Genomic DNA, 14,495 nt, shown 5'->3' with positions numbered 1-14,495 from the left:
TATCAGCGGCCGCGATTACAAATAATCCCCGATATCGCCGGGCTCTCGATTAAATCCCGATGATCGCTTGTAAATAGAGAGCGATCGACACCCCGTGATCCAGATTCTGGTTCCCGAAGGATAGGGACTGCACTCGATTGCGGCCGAGCGTCGATTTTTCTCGGCTCGACGAGCGCGCGATATGGCGAGAGAACGGAGAGAGATAGCGAGATATCCCTTAAGAGAAATTTCTAGAGAATTAACGTGGCTACGATTTTTGTTCCGGACGTTTTTTTGTGAAATCGAAGGAAAGCGATCGTTTTGAGGGAATTGACACGATTTTGGACTGATGCACATTCGAAATGTCAAATTTACGGTCTCACCACGTGTGTTAAAATTCCACTGATTTTATGAATATTCTACCTCACTTAATATCAATCGTCTTCAAAAAATAAAAAATAAAAATAGAAAGGACAATTAACCCGTGTAATTGCACTTAACTTGGCAGTCACTTCTGGCTGTTTTCGGAAATTACACGGTGCAGCCGAGAGGTTTAGAGCTCCCGACACGGCTTCCCGAACGTCTGCACGTATCTCGAGTCAATATTGACTCGCGGTGGAACAACGATAAGTTTTCCCTCGCTTTTCGTTTCTGCCATTCCTCGTTTTCCCGGTCGAGAGACCCCCAGGTGGGGAGCCGATTTCGGGGCAGCCTCGGACCGTAGATAGGAGGTGTCGGGCCTTATCCGTTATTTGTAGCCCCATAGATCACAGGGGTGCACGAAGGCGCGTGCGAGGGTCGGCATCGCCGTTCAACGTGATGCACCGCGATGCACCGCTGCACTGCCATCAGCGCGCGAATTACCCCTGCCAAACGGCGTTTTTCTCAATTTTATCGAAAAAATATACAAGATATGAGAAAACATCATGAGAACTTTCTCATACAAAATTTTATTATCTACAAAATTGCTTGTATGCATTTCTTAGGTATGTTTCACAGGTTTCGAGATATTGCGAGTGTATCATCCAGGCGCCGAGTCGTCCTAGCAAGAACTGTCAAACAAATGCGTTATATTTCAAGAACAAGACGAGATGCGGCGGAGGTGCATAGGACCTTTCTTGTAGAGGATGAAATTATCGAGAAAAAAGTTAAGGGTCAAATTTTCGTGCGAAGCACGGGAATCGGAGTATCCCCCTTGTCACTGTCTGTCGGGTCTGCTTTCTCCCCCCCACGTCGCGTCACACGTTATTTAAAGAGCTAATTAGGTCTCTCCGCGCGCGATTTCCACAGCGGATGTTTAATTCGCGGTCCGCGGGGTCGCGTAATCACGCCGCACGAATCGGGAGTGATTACGCGTCCCGCGGGACTGGGGGGTCCCGAGGGAGGCCCCCGCCCCGGAGAAAATCCCGGAAAAGTTCGCTCCACCTCCGGGGGAAGTTGGGGAATTTTCTCTAGGAAGGTTTTAGGGAATTCTCGGGGAATATTAGTAGCAGGCGCGATCCCTCATCGGGAGGCTCGGCAGGTGCGATTAATCGGCGCGCTCGAGAGCCCCCGTGATAAAAATTCAAAGGCGGCTCCTCTTAATGAAGTTGGCCCCCACAAAGGGGCCACGCAAGCGGAAGCTCCCCGGAAAGGAGGGCCCTCGAACCCCCGGGACGCGTTTCTCTCCCCGATCGAGGGCTCCCTCCGAGAGTGGAGACGTCCGGAGGGCGAGCCGGCTCCTCCGGGATTGATTAAATTCGCTAATAAATTCGCACACCTAATTTTCGGCCGCCTTTCATTTTTCTCGTGGTTCCAAGGAAACCCATAAGAGTATTAAAGACGATCCCGAGGGGAGTAATTGCATCGACCCCGGGAAGAAAAATCGGCAAGATGCACTCGAGCACATCGAGGAAAGTTTCAGCTCTTTCTCGCGCGATCGGGAGCGGTGGAATGAAATTGGACACGTTCAGGTGCTTAAAAGTGCACTCGGGGGCATCGGGACGCACTCGAGGGCGTCGGGACGCACTTAGAAATAATCAGAATTGATCAGACGGTGTCGAACACCTCGGAGGAAAAAAAAAAATCGGGGCAGATTTCCTCAATCGGCGGGATTTCTTCGATCCGATCGTTTGAAAGCAGCAGAATAATCGGAACGGAGCACAGCTTCGCCGATAAATTTTCAATTATCTCCCCTCTTCGAGATGCACCCAGGGCGAAGTGGCCAATCGCCGGGGGCTACGAGAACGCAACTTCCTGGAGCCGACTTCGTGCCGAACGTCATCTCGCCTTTCGCTAATCGACGCCTCTCGGCGATAACGTCGAGAAGGGGGCGTCAGGAACCCGAATATATACCCGACTCTTCTCCCCAGAGTCGAGGGAACTTCGCCTCCTGGCACCGCACCGAGAAATTAATGTACCTCGCGTCTCCTGAAAAGGATCAACCCTGCCCCCCTTCCTCCAACCCTTTCGCTCAAAGGGGTGCTTCCTTTCACGCGCCCTGACGAGCTCCTCGCGCTCCGGCGCGTCCGCGAGTTCCGCGGAAACGCAGCGATCGAATCGGCCTCCTCGAGCTGAATCAACGCCCTCGTTACATCTAACCAAATGTCACGCAATTAAAAGAAAAGGAAAATGTCGAGAAAAGCAGGGATTTAAAGGGCGAAGATGGTCCAGGAATTAGTTCTGTCCGAAAACGCAGCGATTGGCCTCCTCGAGCTGAATCAACGCCCTCGTTGCATGTAGCGAAATGTCACGCAATAAGAAAAGAAAGGGGAAGGTAAAGGACGGAAGAAAGAACCTGGAAGAATCCAGGAATTAATCCTGGACTCCTGGGTACCTCCTCCGCGTCTTCGGCGGGACCTTTTTCAAGGATATCAGCAAGACGATTGGCGAGCGGCCAGAGAGAGAGAGGTCGATAGCAGGAGAGGACCTCCTGCAAATGACGCTAAATCTCGCCCGTTTCTCTTGCCGCGATTACCGCCATTACTTGGTCCGAACCTCCGGGTTTCGTCCTTCGGCCCTTTGCCGGCGCTCGTTATTCCCCTAATAATCCTTAAGCGTCTAAATCCCGGCGATTCGACGGGAGTCTGCCGAATTCGATCCCGCAGGATGCACCTCGGCGGGATAGGGGGAGCCAGAGGACATCTATCCGTATCGGTTCCTCCTTTACATGTAATTACGGGTAATTACAGATAGATTCTCTCCGCCAAGCTGGACCGATTTCTTCCCGCGGGAATGACCTCGCTCCGTCGCCGTTAAAAAATTTAATTTTACATTTCTTAACGTTTCATGTAAATTTAGTAAATGCACGCCTTTCCCGATATTACGGCATAATAGCGCAATGTCATACAAATCATAAATCCGTGCCCTGTCCCATTTACATGTAATTACAGGTAGCTTCCCTCTGGCATCCCGATTTTTCAGGGGGAAGGACTCTCGCTCGTCCACTCCACGCTAGGACCTCTCTACCCGGGCTGATAACGATTATCAGTCGCTCAGGAATCGGTTCGGACGACCGAGTGGCCCCATCCCGGTATCCATGCTGGATCCCAGGTATTCGCTCCCGAAGGATCCATCGTGCCATTATATAGCTGGAGGGTAATAGTTGCCACGACGGCGTACGTCAGCGATATTGGTTTTTCGCGTAGCCGACTTCCTCTCTCCAGCCTCTCCGGAGGCATTATGCCGCCGTATTATGCGCGTATTACAGGCATACATCCGCGTTATACCCTCGCCTGGGTCCCCGATGGGTCCGGGAATCGAATATTTATCCAGGGATCCCGGAATCCCGGATCCGAGATGGGAGCGCGCTAGTTAGCCGCTGAAAAGTCGCCCATCGATTTCGGATCCTGGCGAGAGGTCCTCCAGGATCGCGCCGATGCCAGCCTGCTCTGCTCCAGGATTATCCCCGGCAATGGGGTCGCCGTAATTTTTCCTCCATTTTTTTACTCTCTCCCTGATTTTCCTTTCTTCCTCCCCGTGCTCTCCTTCCAGTCTCCGGTATAGCACTTCCGGAGATCGGGAGGGACGGCGGCGTTTGATTGGAAATCAGGCCAAAATCGAGTCCTTTGAGATATCAATTTTTCCTGATTTATTATCGGCGAACGATAATTTCATTCGGTCGTCAGTGACATTCTGCACGTATTTATTTAATTGAAATTTTTTTTATCGCTCACCTCGTTACAGGGGCATTAACGAGCCTAATTTAAATCCGATGCGTCGCCAGAAGATGACGGCGATGTCGCCGAGTCGGGCCTCGCAAGGAGGCGTAGGGAGCCCTCTTTGCACGGTAATTACCTCGATCGCGAGTACCGGGGAGACTAACGAGCCGGACTCGGTACATCTCCTCGGTACGCGTGTACAGGGCCGGGAGCACTCGCGGAAGTTGATGCGGAGGGCAAGGGGGGATCAGAGGAGAGATCCAAGTCCAAGAAATGGGAGAGGCCTCGACGAGGGGGATCCTTTGGCTCCTCCGCTCCCTCCTTGTTCTCCCGATGGACACAAAAGAGAGACCGCCGTCTGTATAAAGGAACGGAAAGGGTACATAAACAAATAAATAAATGTATAAGTAAGTACGCAACTGAAATACAAATTTAAAAGGACGGCCAGGGTAAGTCCACGTAAAGGGTAAGATACGCGCTGCGGTTAGAGGAAGAAATAAATAAATCAGGAATTTAAAGGGCCAGCCCCTTAAATAAGTGGAATACACGTTACGATTAAATAAATGTGTTAATTAATAAATCGGGAATTTAATGGACCTTCCCTTTAAATTGTCCTACGGTCCAGGTCTTCCCTCGAGTTTAACGGGTTTAGCGGACGCACCGCGAGCGGAAAGATGGAAACGCGCCGGATCCGAGGTATGATCTTCCGGCTTATGTCAACGTAAAGGGTCAAGCGAGATACGCGTAACGTTCGGTCATAAAGTCACCCCGAGTGACCGTTCCTACGCAAATGCATAGGAACGTATGCGCATAAATGTGTCGGCGTCACTTCCGCGTGTCGCGGACCCGGGGAAAATTCTCCTGGAAAAGGTAGGAGAAAAATAGGCGGAATAAGAAAATAAAAGGGGACAAAAAAGGGGAAAAAAAAAGAAAGGACCTAACCGTTTTTAATACGCGGCCCCGGGGGAATTGTCTGGGGGGGGAAAAGGAGTATAGAAAAGTGGAGGGAACGGAAAGAGGCGAATAAATATCGCGAGGCCTCGCGAATTAAAGCGCAGAGGAAAATATCTCCCGAGGGAGGGCCGGGGACTCGCGAGAAAAGGAAGAAAAAAGGGGGAAAAGAGGAGGCCCTGCCGGGGAAAACTGAAATTTCAGCCCAGGCCGGCATCTCGGGACGAGGGGAGAGAGGGACCTCTTAATATCCGCCAGAAAATGCTCCTCGAAGGGAAAGAAATTACGAGCTTCGTAATTTCTTTCCCCCCTTTCTTCCTCCTCGGGCCGAAGGATCCCGGGAAGCGGCAGCTCCTCTTCGGGATACTTTTACATATATAGGTGGATATGTATATATTTTTTGTTTACTTACATACGTGTATCCGGGACTGCACCTTCGCCCCGAAATACTCCCCGAAGAGGGTGGAGGACTCACGGCGAAACTCAATATATATCCTGCTTTCTTCCTGGAGAACTCGATCAACCGAGAGTGGAAAAATCAGCGATACCTCCCGAGGGAAAACTCTCTCAATGCTTTCTGCCAATCGCCGGCATTTCCCTCTTCCATTCAATTAGAATGTAGGCTTTCTATCTCTTCTCTGTTGTCGTCTTGAGGGTAGAAGGAAAGGAAAGCAATTGTTGTCAGGAATTGCGCCACGCAAATCGTCGGCGGTTTCCTTGTTCGAAGGTCTTCAGGATCTCTCCTTTTTATTTCTCCCGGCGTAGAGTCGGAATAATTAAATCATGCGTTGGAGCTCTCGGCAAAGGCAAGATGGGATGTCTGTAAAATATATAAACGAAGTGCTGTAAACTATAAAAATTAAATGCGATAAAATTAGTGACGTTTGAATGAAACTCCGCCCCCAAAAAATTAGAAATAATTACCGTGACGCTTTCAACGCTGCAGTGATTTTCCTCCATGAAAGTCTTCGGTATTTAATTATATTTCTCCTGGCATCCAGTCTGAAAGATTAAATCATGTGTAGGAATTGTTGGCGGTGGAAAGATGGATTTTAACGGAATACCTGTCGCTTGTTTGAAACAATTAGCCAACCCTCGCTGATCGGTCTTCAGGGTCCGGATTGGCCGCCTCCTCCTGGCGGAATTTCTCCTCCCTGCGGAAATTATGCCCGTAGCATTAACGGTCTTTTAACTCCTGGTCGTGGCTGCGCAGTGGAAACGAATTCCTAACTTTTTCCCTGGCAGATGAAGATTAATAGATCACAGGTCGAGGAAACTTCGCGAGGGACTCCGCTCGCGTGTCCCGTCTCCATCTCGGACATATTTCCCTCTTTCCTCGGAGCCCTTCAAAGGGCTCGTGAAATTGGAAAGAAGGAAGGGTAGGTGCATAGTTAAACGCGAATTCCGAAACTGCCTGGAACCGTATTGCATAATTTGCATGCGGTTCCGGGGCGGATGCACGCGCGGGATCGCCCGAAACTTGCTAACAGGATTCCCCGCCGTTCAGGAAAAATACTTTCCACGTTAACAAGGTGTAATTATCAGCAAACCCGAGAGCGAAAAAAGAAGAAGACACGTCGCAGGGGAGGTTCCCTACACGGGAAGCAACCGGCGTTTAAATCGTCTCCTTGTTTTCCCACCTACGGCCTGCATGCATCGTCCAGGCCCGTCGCGACCCCGAGGAACGTCGGGACTTTACCGCACCCCTGTCCACAGGGGAGGAAAACGCTTCCCACAAAAGTTCTTCCCGGGAATGCGTGGAACAATTTGTGTGAATAAAATTTCCTCGTGGAAAGCACCGTTAACCCGTCAGGTCCAACTCATCGGAGCGATGCAGCGCTCGTCGCTCGGGGACGCGCGTCCTTTCAAGTCAGCGTTTCGGCCGATCGGCGTGAAACGTCCGCCGAATTGCGGGCGGTTCGATAATTCGATCGATAATGGTCCTCCCGAGAGGGCCGGGAGGCGAATGAACGAGCGGGTCCCCCGGGAGCCGTCGGGACTCCGGGCTTTTATTTATTCGCGGGTCCGCCAAACGGAGTCCCAGGTATTTATTTATCCGGCGTATCACGCAATTATCCCCACTCGCCGGGACGCCGGTAAATAAATATTGATTCGTTAGTCCTCGCCGGCGTTTGCGGGAACGGGAGCGGTCCTGGCACTCGAGTCTCCTGTCCCTCCTCTCCGGGCGTGTCGTGCCTTTTTCTGCTTACTTTATGCGACTGCCGGAATGACGAGGGGCTTTGCCCGCTGCAGAAGTAAAAATTACGCGGGCCGCGCTCTCGTTAAGCCCCGTGATGCGTGAAAACCTTTTGCTTAATCTTCGGACTCGTAACGAGCGCACTCCCGGTCCTTCCTCGATCCCAAAGTGACTGCCTCGTCCTGGCTTCATTACGAGCCAATAAGAACTTCCCGGGATTCGTCCTGGATTAATTCCCCCTGGAAAAAATATTTTCCACTCGGTATTTCATCGAAATGAAAATTACATTTTATATAAAAGTATCAGAAAATCTAAATATTACTTATTATATACCTATCTATATATAAGGTGGGGAATTATCGTACGCAAGGCGAAGCTCCTAAAATGTATGGAAAATTAAAAAAAAAAAAGTAAAAGTACATCCCGTACCGAGTGGTCGGATGTTATATCCCGGTTTACGAATTCAACGCTCGTCACGCAAACTCCGCCGAGTGGAGTAAATGAATGTGACGTGCGGCCGGCGAATTTTCCTCCCGATTCTCTATAATTCGAAAGCTCGATATCCGTATTGTTCCGCAACAGACCGAAGGGGGATGCATTTGACGGGGCAGTGATGCGGCATTATAATAGATCCAAGCACGTTTATCTAGCGGAAGTAACGAGGTCTGCCGCGATGCCGGCTCGTCGATTTTCCCGGCCCGCGGAAATTCGGTGACACGTATAACGAGAAGCCTAGGCCATGCGAAAAATCGCGGTTTCGAGAGGACCCGGGAAAATGATTTACAAGAAGGTTGTGCAATCACCGGGAGCCGATATCGAAGGATGCACGGCTGACGCAAAGAAGAGAAGACGAACTTTTCATCTCCGCTTCCGCGCCGAAGCGCCGCCATCTTGGAATATGGCTGTGATTCATTAACAAGTACAACGGCGATTTAATAAGGCATTCGAGATTTAAAACCGCCCAGACGTCTGATAAAGCCGTACAAAAGCTCGAAGAATACTTCTATTTGCACATTTTTAAATTAAGTCTCTTTATAAAGTCAGCTGGAGAGGGTAGCACGCCGTGTCTCCTTTGCGCCATGCATGCCCGGACATTCGCTCTTATCACCGTTGAAGAGTTCCTGATATTAAATAATTCCGTAAAAGCGGGGCCATCCCGGGCACAAGCGGAGACGTTAGTCGAGCCGGGCGCAATGTTTCCGCAATAATTATGGAAATTACGTGATCTGGTTAAACGACAGCGTCCCCAAGGAGTCGCGGGGACGGGACGTTCCGGCGGAGTCGCGCGTACCAGCGATCTCGCCGAGACAATACCGACTTAATTAAATGGAACGTCGCCCACGGTGAAAAGCCCTTTGCGAGAGCGAATCGCGCTCTCCCGCGGCGGATGCGTCGACTTCTATCCGAGAGAGAGAGAGAGAGAGGAAGAAAGAGGACCTCCCTTTGCGAGGATATCGTCCCGCGAAAGCGATACGTTGCCTCGTGTGCGATGTCCTAATTAAAATGCACGACCCAGCCGGCCGCTCTTTGCAATTGAGACGTATTCGAGGAGAAGGGTCCACGCCGCACCTGCGGCTGAAAGGAGAGGTGACATAAATCGACTTTGTTCGGTAATAAATACCGCGTTCGCCCCGAAGAGCCAACAGACGCCCCGGAAAGCTATTACCTTACGACCCACGAATTAGTATAAGGAGATACAACGCCACCTATCGAGAGCGCCTCCTCGATGAAATTTTCCAACTAAAAATTATTACTTAATGCTTCCGACCTAGGGCGATTCGCGGTTTAATTAGCGCAATAATTAACCGTCCGCAATCGCCTGGAGACGTCTTCGGTATATCCTCCCCGGATGACAGTGGGACTACAATTTCGCACGGGCAAATTACAGGGAACTGGTGACGTAGGCGCAAACTCAGCATCGCACGAGATACACGTCGAGGGCCTCGGCTTGCACTCGTGAAAGGGGTTTATCACACCTGCGACATGCATCTGCGTGTCCTGCAAAAAGGAAAAAAAAGAATGGCCACGTGAGGCGCGTCCCCGGACGTGGGCGTTCTTAATTTCGGGAAGTCTACCTGCCGGACCGAGGAAATGGCTATTGCTCGACCTTCCTCTGCGTCGCGGATTCCGTTAACTCTTCGGGTACAGTTTGTTGCGGTGCATGTCGCCGTGGGTTTCCTTTCCGCTCTTTTTTTTTCTTCTGTAATTGAACTCGTTCTCTGGAGTGCCGCGCGTCGAGATCGCCATCTTGCGGAGTCTCTGAAAACTAACGTTCAGGTTACGGATGGCCGATACGCGAGTACGTGACTTTATCACCGACTACGTTTGCATGGCTTTTTTTTCGGAAATCCGGCTAAATTGACGATAGATTCAGATAGGTTTTCTCTGGAAGTGATTTCGTCCAATGTAAGGGCGCATTGTGTGCGCGTACTGTCAGAAACGACCAGTTATGGCTAGGAAATTAGCTTCCCATAACGCTATTTGCAACGAGATATACTTTAAGTTACAGGAGTGCGAGAATGAGGTAAAGGCGGAACGTAGATTACGAGTTGGAGTGTTCTAACCTCTTTCATTAATTTTAAAACTTATCTATCTGTAGACTCCGCTACTGCAAGTTATAGCAGGCCATTGCTTTCACTATCAGAAACTGTTAGATAAGTGCGTTAAGGGCCAGGTGAGATTGACTGAGTTGTAAGTGGCTCTTCAAGCTTGACATAATTCATAATTTGATCCTAACGTTGCAGAGGGAGCGTCAGCGAGCTGAGAATCGAAGAAAGGCCAATGAGAGGACTGTGAAGCTTCGGGAGTATCTACAGAATACAAACAATTGATAGGTGTAGCTTAGTTAGTTCGTAAAGGCATTTAACATGAACGGCGAAACAAAAAATGTTTGTCCTTGTGATATCCTGAATCCTAGCAGTGATGGAATAACAGAGATTAATGTAACAAAAAATGACGACTCGAGTACAGCTGCAAAAAAATTGAAACTCGGTACCAATTCAGAGGTAGGAATCAAAGATTCATTGATACGAGACTCAATGGCATTGGATTCTAAAGACTCTAAGATCGAAAGTGATGCAGACAGCGAATCGGTCCATTCGGGTCGATCCGACATTGCGGACGATGATCTCAACCATGATTTTCCAACCGAAGGTCCGGAAGATATATTGCAGAGTGTTGATCTCGATGAACCGCTGCCTACTATTACGGAACGTTACTTTACTCCTTACTATCAGGTCGATATTCAAAAACCTTGCGACGATATCTGCATTCGTATTCACAGTAATCGCATTTGTATGTTGTCATTGGCAAGCGGGCATACTCTGCTACAAGGAGAGAAGAAAATAACAAATGTGAATTTTAAAGTGAGCAACAAATTAGATAGGACGTTAAATAAAGTGTCCGGGAAGAGTAAGCACGGTGCACAGCCTCTGCAACACAATTCGAATATATGTTTCATAACCCGTTCGGACGGCGAAACCTATGCAATTAAATGCTGCATGATAGGAAAACTGGTAGAAGTGAACGAGATGTTAGTAGAAAATCCGGAGCTCCTTCGAGAATCACCTCACCAAGGGGGCTATTTAGCACTTATTCTACCAAAACTGCAGCATCTCGAGACGTTAAAAAGTTCTTCGTTGACGCAAGAAGCTTACGATGCACACATATTAAAAAGGCAAGAAATCTGTAATCAAGACCAGTGCCAATTAAACACATCTCTAACAAACGCTGACAAGGATGCAGGATAAGTGACTCTCGAATGCGAATGACATGTAAACAAGAAAATGCAATTGTGTAATATGCTTCTAAATCATTTTTAGTTTTACAGTTAAATAAAGTCATAAGCACATCGCCTTAACAAACCATTTGATTGACTCTTTAATTTTGGTATCACAAGTTTTACATTGTAATCCAACTTCAACGGCATATGCATCAAGTTATTTATATCAAGTGAAAATACCTTACAAGTGGTAATGTATCTTTGGCTTGCTCATGTCAAAATCAACAAATCATTCTATAACACAAGCACGAACCATCCAGTGACTGAACGGCTGTCTAAAGTTTGTTCCTAGTTGATTAGTTTTTAGAGGTACCACTTTATGTGACTTTAGCAGGAACTGCATATATTACAATCACATGACCTAACGGCTCCAGCAAACTCGCAATGGCACTTAATGACTGATCGTGACTATCGACATTGGACTGTTCGAGCTATCCCGAATTACCTTCTGATCGTCACGCATGTCGGTTCCTTTCTTCTTGTTAAAAGTTTTTGCTAGATTCCCTAAAACTATCCCGATGAACAATATCATTCCCACTGTATGATTAGAAAAGAATTTGTTAGCACAATCCGTAGGGTTGTTAATATTTAGTGAATATATCTGAAATAAGAAAGCAAGTATAATTCACAAATTTCAATCCATGGAGCACCGAGAACCAAAATCCTAACCTGTTGAGTAATGTGTACTCCAGCTATTCCCACTGCTGCATAATAAGGAAACGTTTGTGCACTCGTAATACCTGCAGTAACGAGAGCTGCTATCATACTCGTACCAAATCCACTCAGGTACAACTTCGTTCTGTCCCCAAATTTGATAGCTGTTGATTTGATGCCTAAGAGTACATCATCCACCTTATCCTTATGAAAGAATCTATGATTAATCTTTAGTTGTCCTACATTCTTACAATAATAATTAATGTTCTACTTGCCTGGTGGGCATATATCGTGTCATATATTAACGTCCAACAAACACCCGCTATATAGAGGGGCAAACAGACCGACCAGTCACAGGAACCTCGAATCGCTGACCATCCCAGCAGCGCGCCCCAGTTAAACGTCATGCCCAATATCAACTGTGGCCAATATGTGACTCTTTTCATAAGAGGATAAATGATCACTAAACCTATTCGTATACGTAGAAATGAAGTATTTAATGCAATGCTCCGTTTCAGCTTTGTCATCGACAATTTGCACTCTTACCTAGTGAACTGGCACCTAGAAACACGCTGTACCAGTTGAGCTGTAGTAAAACAAGTAGTCCCAGGCTCAACTGACCCCCGAGGAAAACCAGAGCTTTGAATGGTGTTACTCCACCAGTTACTAACGGTCGATCTTTTGTTCTGGCCACCTGACATTAACTTAATACTCTAGTAACATGTATACGAGCTAACGATAAATATCTTAGAAAATTAGAAAGAGGCTTCACCTTTTTGTCGATATCCTGATCCCACATATCGTTTATAGTACAGCCTGCTCCCCGCATGATAAATGCCCCAGTTCCGAAGAGTGCAAGCATACCAAGATCAGGCAACGCACCTTCATGTGCAGCCATGGCTATACTCCATCCGCAAGGCCAGAATAATAGCCATGATCCTACCGATAAAACTACCTTAACCAAGATTCAAAAACGTTTATACTTTCAAGCCTTACCAATTGGTTTATTTATCCTCATGAGCTTCATATAAGGCTGAATGGTCGGAGGAGATGAATCCACAAGAGAGGCGGCATAACTCTTGCATCTTCTTGGATTCAAGTTCCTCGACACTTTAGAAGGAATAACTATACCCTTCGTCCTTAACAAATTGTTTTCCCCCTGTTCATCCTTACACCGTTGACAATCCACACTTGTATTTACAAACAAAGAGGTGTCTATCCTGGCATACGCACAGAGGTCTAACGTCCATAATTTTGACTGCTTATGACTAGAGCGTTCGACGGTTCGGAGCAATCGGGTCAAGCCATTTAACTGTTGACATCTGCCCAGGACAGGCATTGTTTAATCGTGAACCTAGAACGAACAAGCTGTATCAGTGCATCGTAGGCAGTAATTTCATGAAATATTGTGCAACAAGTCATAATGTCCTTGGAATCTTGAGAGAACAATAGCCAAGGACGTTTACCTATTATCTACGAGGCAGGATTCTGCCGGTGCAAGTGTTTTAATTATTACATAACGTATTCCGATATCCGAGTGACTGTCTCAAAGTAACTGCGCGATCGTGCAGCATAATGATTAAACGCGACAATTCGGGTTCACTCTCAACTCATGAAATCCAACCGCAGGCAGACCCCGCGGTTCACCGAGTATTTCCTACGAATATCGGAAACTTAGCGCTCCGAGTTTTTTCCTCTCGGCAAAACATAGTGCAGGTTTAACTCGGACACGAGAAGGTTAGGATTCGTCATGTCAAAATTAATACATTCCCGCGCCTGTGCAACGTCCACGCACGATGCAAAAAATAACCTAGAATATCGACTCCACGATTGTACATTCGCGCGCCAGTGCCATCTAGCGGCTACCGGTTAAAATCGTTTCAATTCACAAATATTCAACTTGTATTTAAAATACCCACAAAGATAATTCCAAGATGTCGACGGCGTTCAAAACCAGTCTGCACATCAAAGTTCAGCAGCGTCTCAGAGATGGCGCCACTAGAGATAAAAAGAGAGGGAAATTAAAATCGTATACTCACCCCACATAAGCGCGTCCTCGTCTTACGATTAACATACGAAAAATCCCAACTAGACAATTAAAATCACAAGACACTTATGTTCAAAGAAAAAAAACCTAGATCAATCCTAGATCTCTCCCCTGCCTCTCTAACTACCAATTTTGATTTTATTCGTCTTAACAGCCGAATCTATAAACAGCAACGCGAGTCAAGTCCTCACAGCCAAGGGCCGTGCCAGGAAATTCGAGATCGTAGAAACAAACGTTCCCGTTTAAAAAGAGACGGAGGAGGAGAGAAAGAGCGATTCCAAAAGCGGTGGAGAGGAGTCTTTGGGGCGAAGCCAAGCCAGGGGGCCAAGCTCCGAAATAAAACGACCACAGAGGCACGGGGGTGCGCTTTTCGTTTTTTAGTTTTATAAAGAAAGGGGAAGAAGAGAAGAGAAAAAAAACAGAGTCTCGCTAATAGGTAATATCTCGCGTTCTATATAAAATGCTGGACGCGTGTATGTGTGCCTGGGTCCGGTTAAATTGCAATCGTATGTTCATATTTTACAAATCGTGCGCGCGTACGTCCCTCTTCGATTTCCTTTTTTCCCCCGAAAAGAAAAGAAAAGAAAAAAAAATGGTCACCGCGACGGCGAGAAAATATCGCGAGTTCCGTATATATATATATATCGATGTATTATCGTACGCTCATCGCCTGTGTATATATATATCTATATATATATATATATGCAATTTTTTTATACATTTTTCTGTCGTTACCCCCACCCGTGT

General features: G+C 47.5%; 2 protein-coding genes and 2 long non-coding RNA genes across 4 annotated transcripts; 1 reads left to right on the top strand and 3 right to left on the bottom strand.

The window, feature by feature from the left end:
• Positions 1 to 3,998: 3,998 nt before the first annotated feature.
• On the bottom strand, positions 3,999 to 6,070 carry LOC105699406. Its single transcript, XR_001104026.1, has 3 exons — positions 5,994 to 6,070; positions 5,482 to 5,889; positions 3,999 to 4,476 (listed from the first exon to the last, which is right to left on the bottom strand). It is a non-coding gene; the product is annotated as an uncharacterized LOC105699406 (long non-coding RNA).
• Positions 6,071 to 7,296: 1,226 nt separating this feature from the next.
• On the bottom strand, positions 7,297 to 9,511 carry LOC105699405. Its single transcript, XR_001104025.1, has 3 exons — positions 9,342 to 9,511; positions 8,488 to 9,264; positions 7,297 to 7,505 (listed from the first exon to the last, which is right to left on the bottom strand). It is a non-coding gene; the product is annotated as an uncharacterized LOC105699405 (long non-coding RNA).
• A 92-nt stretch (positions 9,512 to 9,603) lies between these two features.
• On the top strand, positions 9,604 to 11,132 carry LOC105699404 (protein Simiate). Its single transcript, XM_012424351.2, has 3 exons — positions 9,604 to 9,790; positions 9,866 to 9,940; positions 10,011 to 11,132. The coding sequence occupies exon 3, from the start codon at positions 10,134 to 10,136 to the stop codon at positions 11,013 to 11,015; it is 882 nt and encodes a 293-aa protein (XP_012279774.1). The 5' UTR covers positions 9,604 to 9,790; positions 9,866 to 9,940; positions 10,011 to 10,133; the 3' UTR covers positions 11,016 to 11,132.
• On the bottom strand, positions 11,122 to 13,616 carry LOC105699403 (4-hydroxybenzoate polyprenyltransferase, mitochondrial). Its single transcript, XM_012424350.2, has 7 exons — positions 13,168 to 13,616; positions 12,698 to 13,055; positions 12,474 to 12,640; positions 12,248 to 12,395; positions 11,977 to 12,170; positions 11,717 to 11,905; positions 11,122 to 11,648 (listed from the first exon to the last, which is right to left on the bottom strand). The coding sequence occupies exons 2-7, from the start codon at positions 13,038 to 13,040 to the stop codon at positions 11,439 to 11,441; spliced, it is 1,251 nt and encodes a 416-aa protein (XP_012279773.1). The 5' UTR covers positions 13,041 to 13,055; positions 13,168 to 13,616; the 3' UTR covers positions 11,122 to 11,438.
• Between the last annotated feature and the right edge of the window lie 879 nt (positions 13,617 to 14,495).

This window comes from Orussus abietinus, unplaced genomic scaffold (assembly GCF_000612105.2).
Source record: "Orussus abietinus isolate OABI.00-Male unplaced genomic scaffold, Oabi_2.0 scaffold8, whole genome shotgun sequence".
Lineage (NCBI taxonomy): Eukaryota > Metazoa > Arthropoda > Insecta > Hymenoptera > Orussidae > Orussus > Orussus abietinus.
This window is presented reverse-complemented; position numbering and strand designations above follow the sequence as displayed.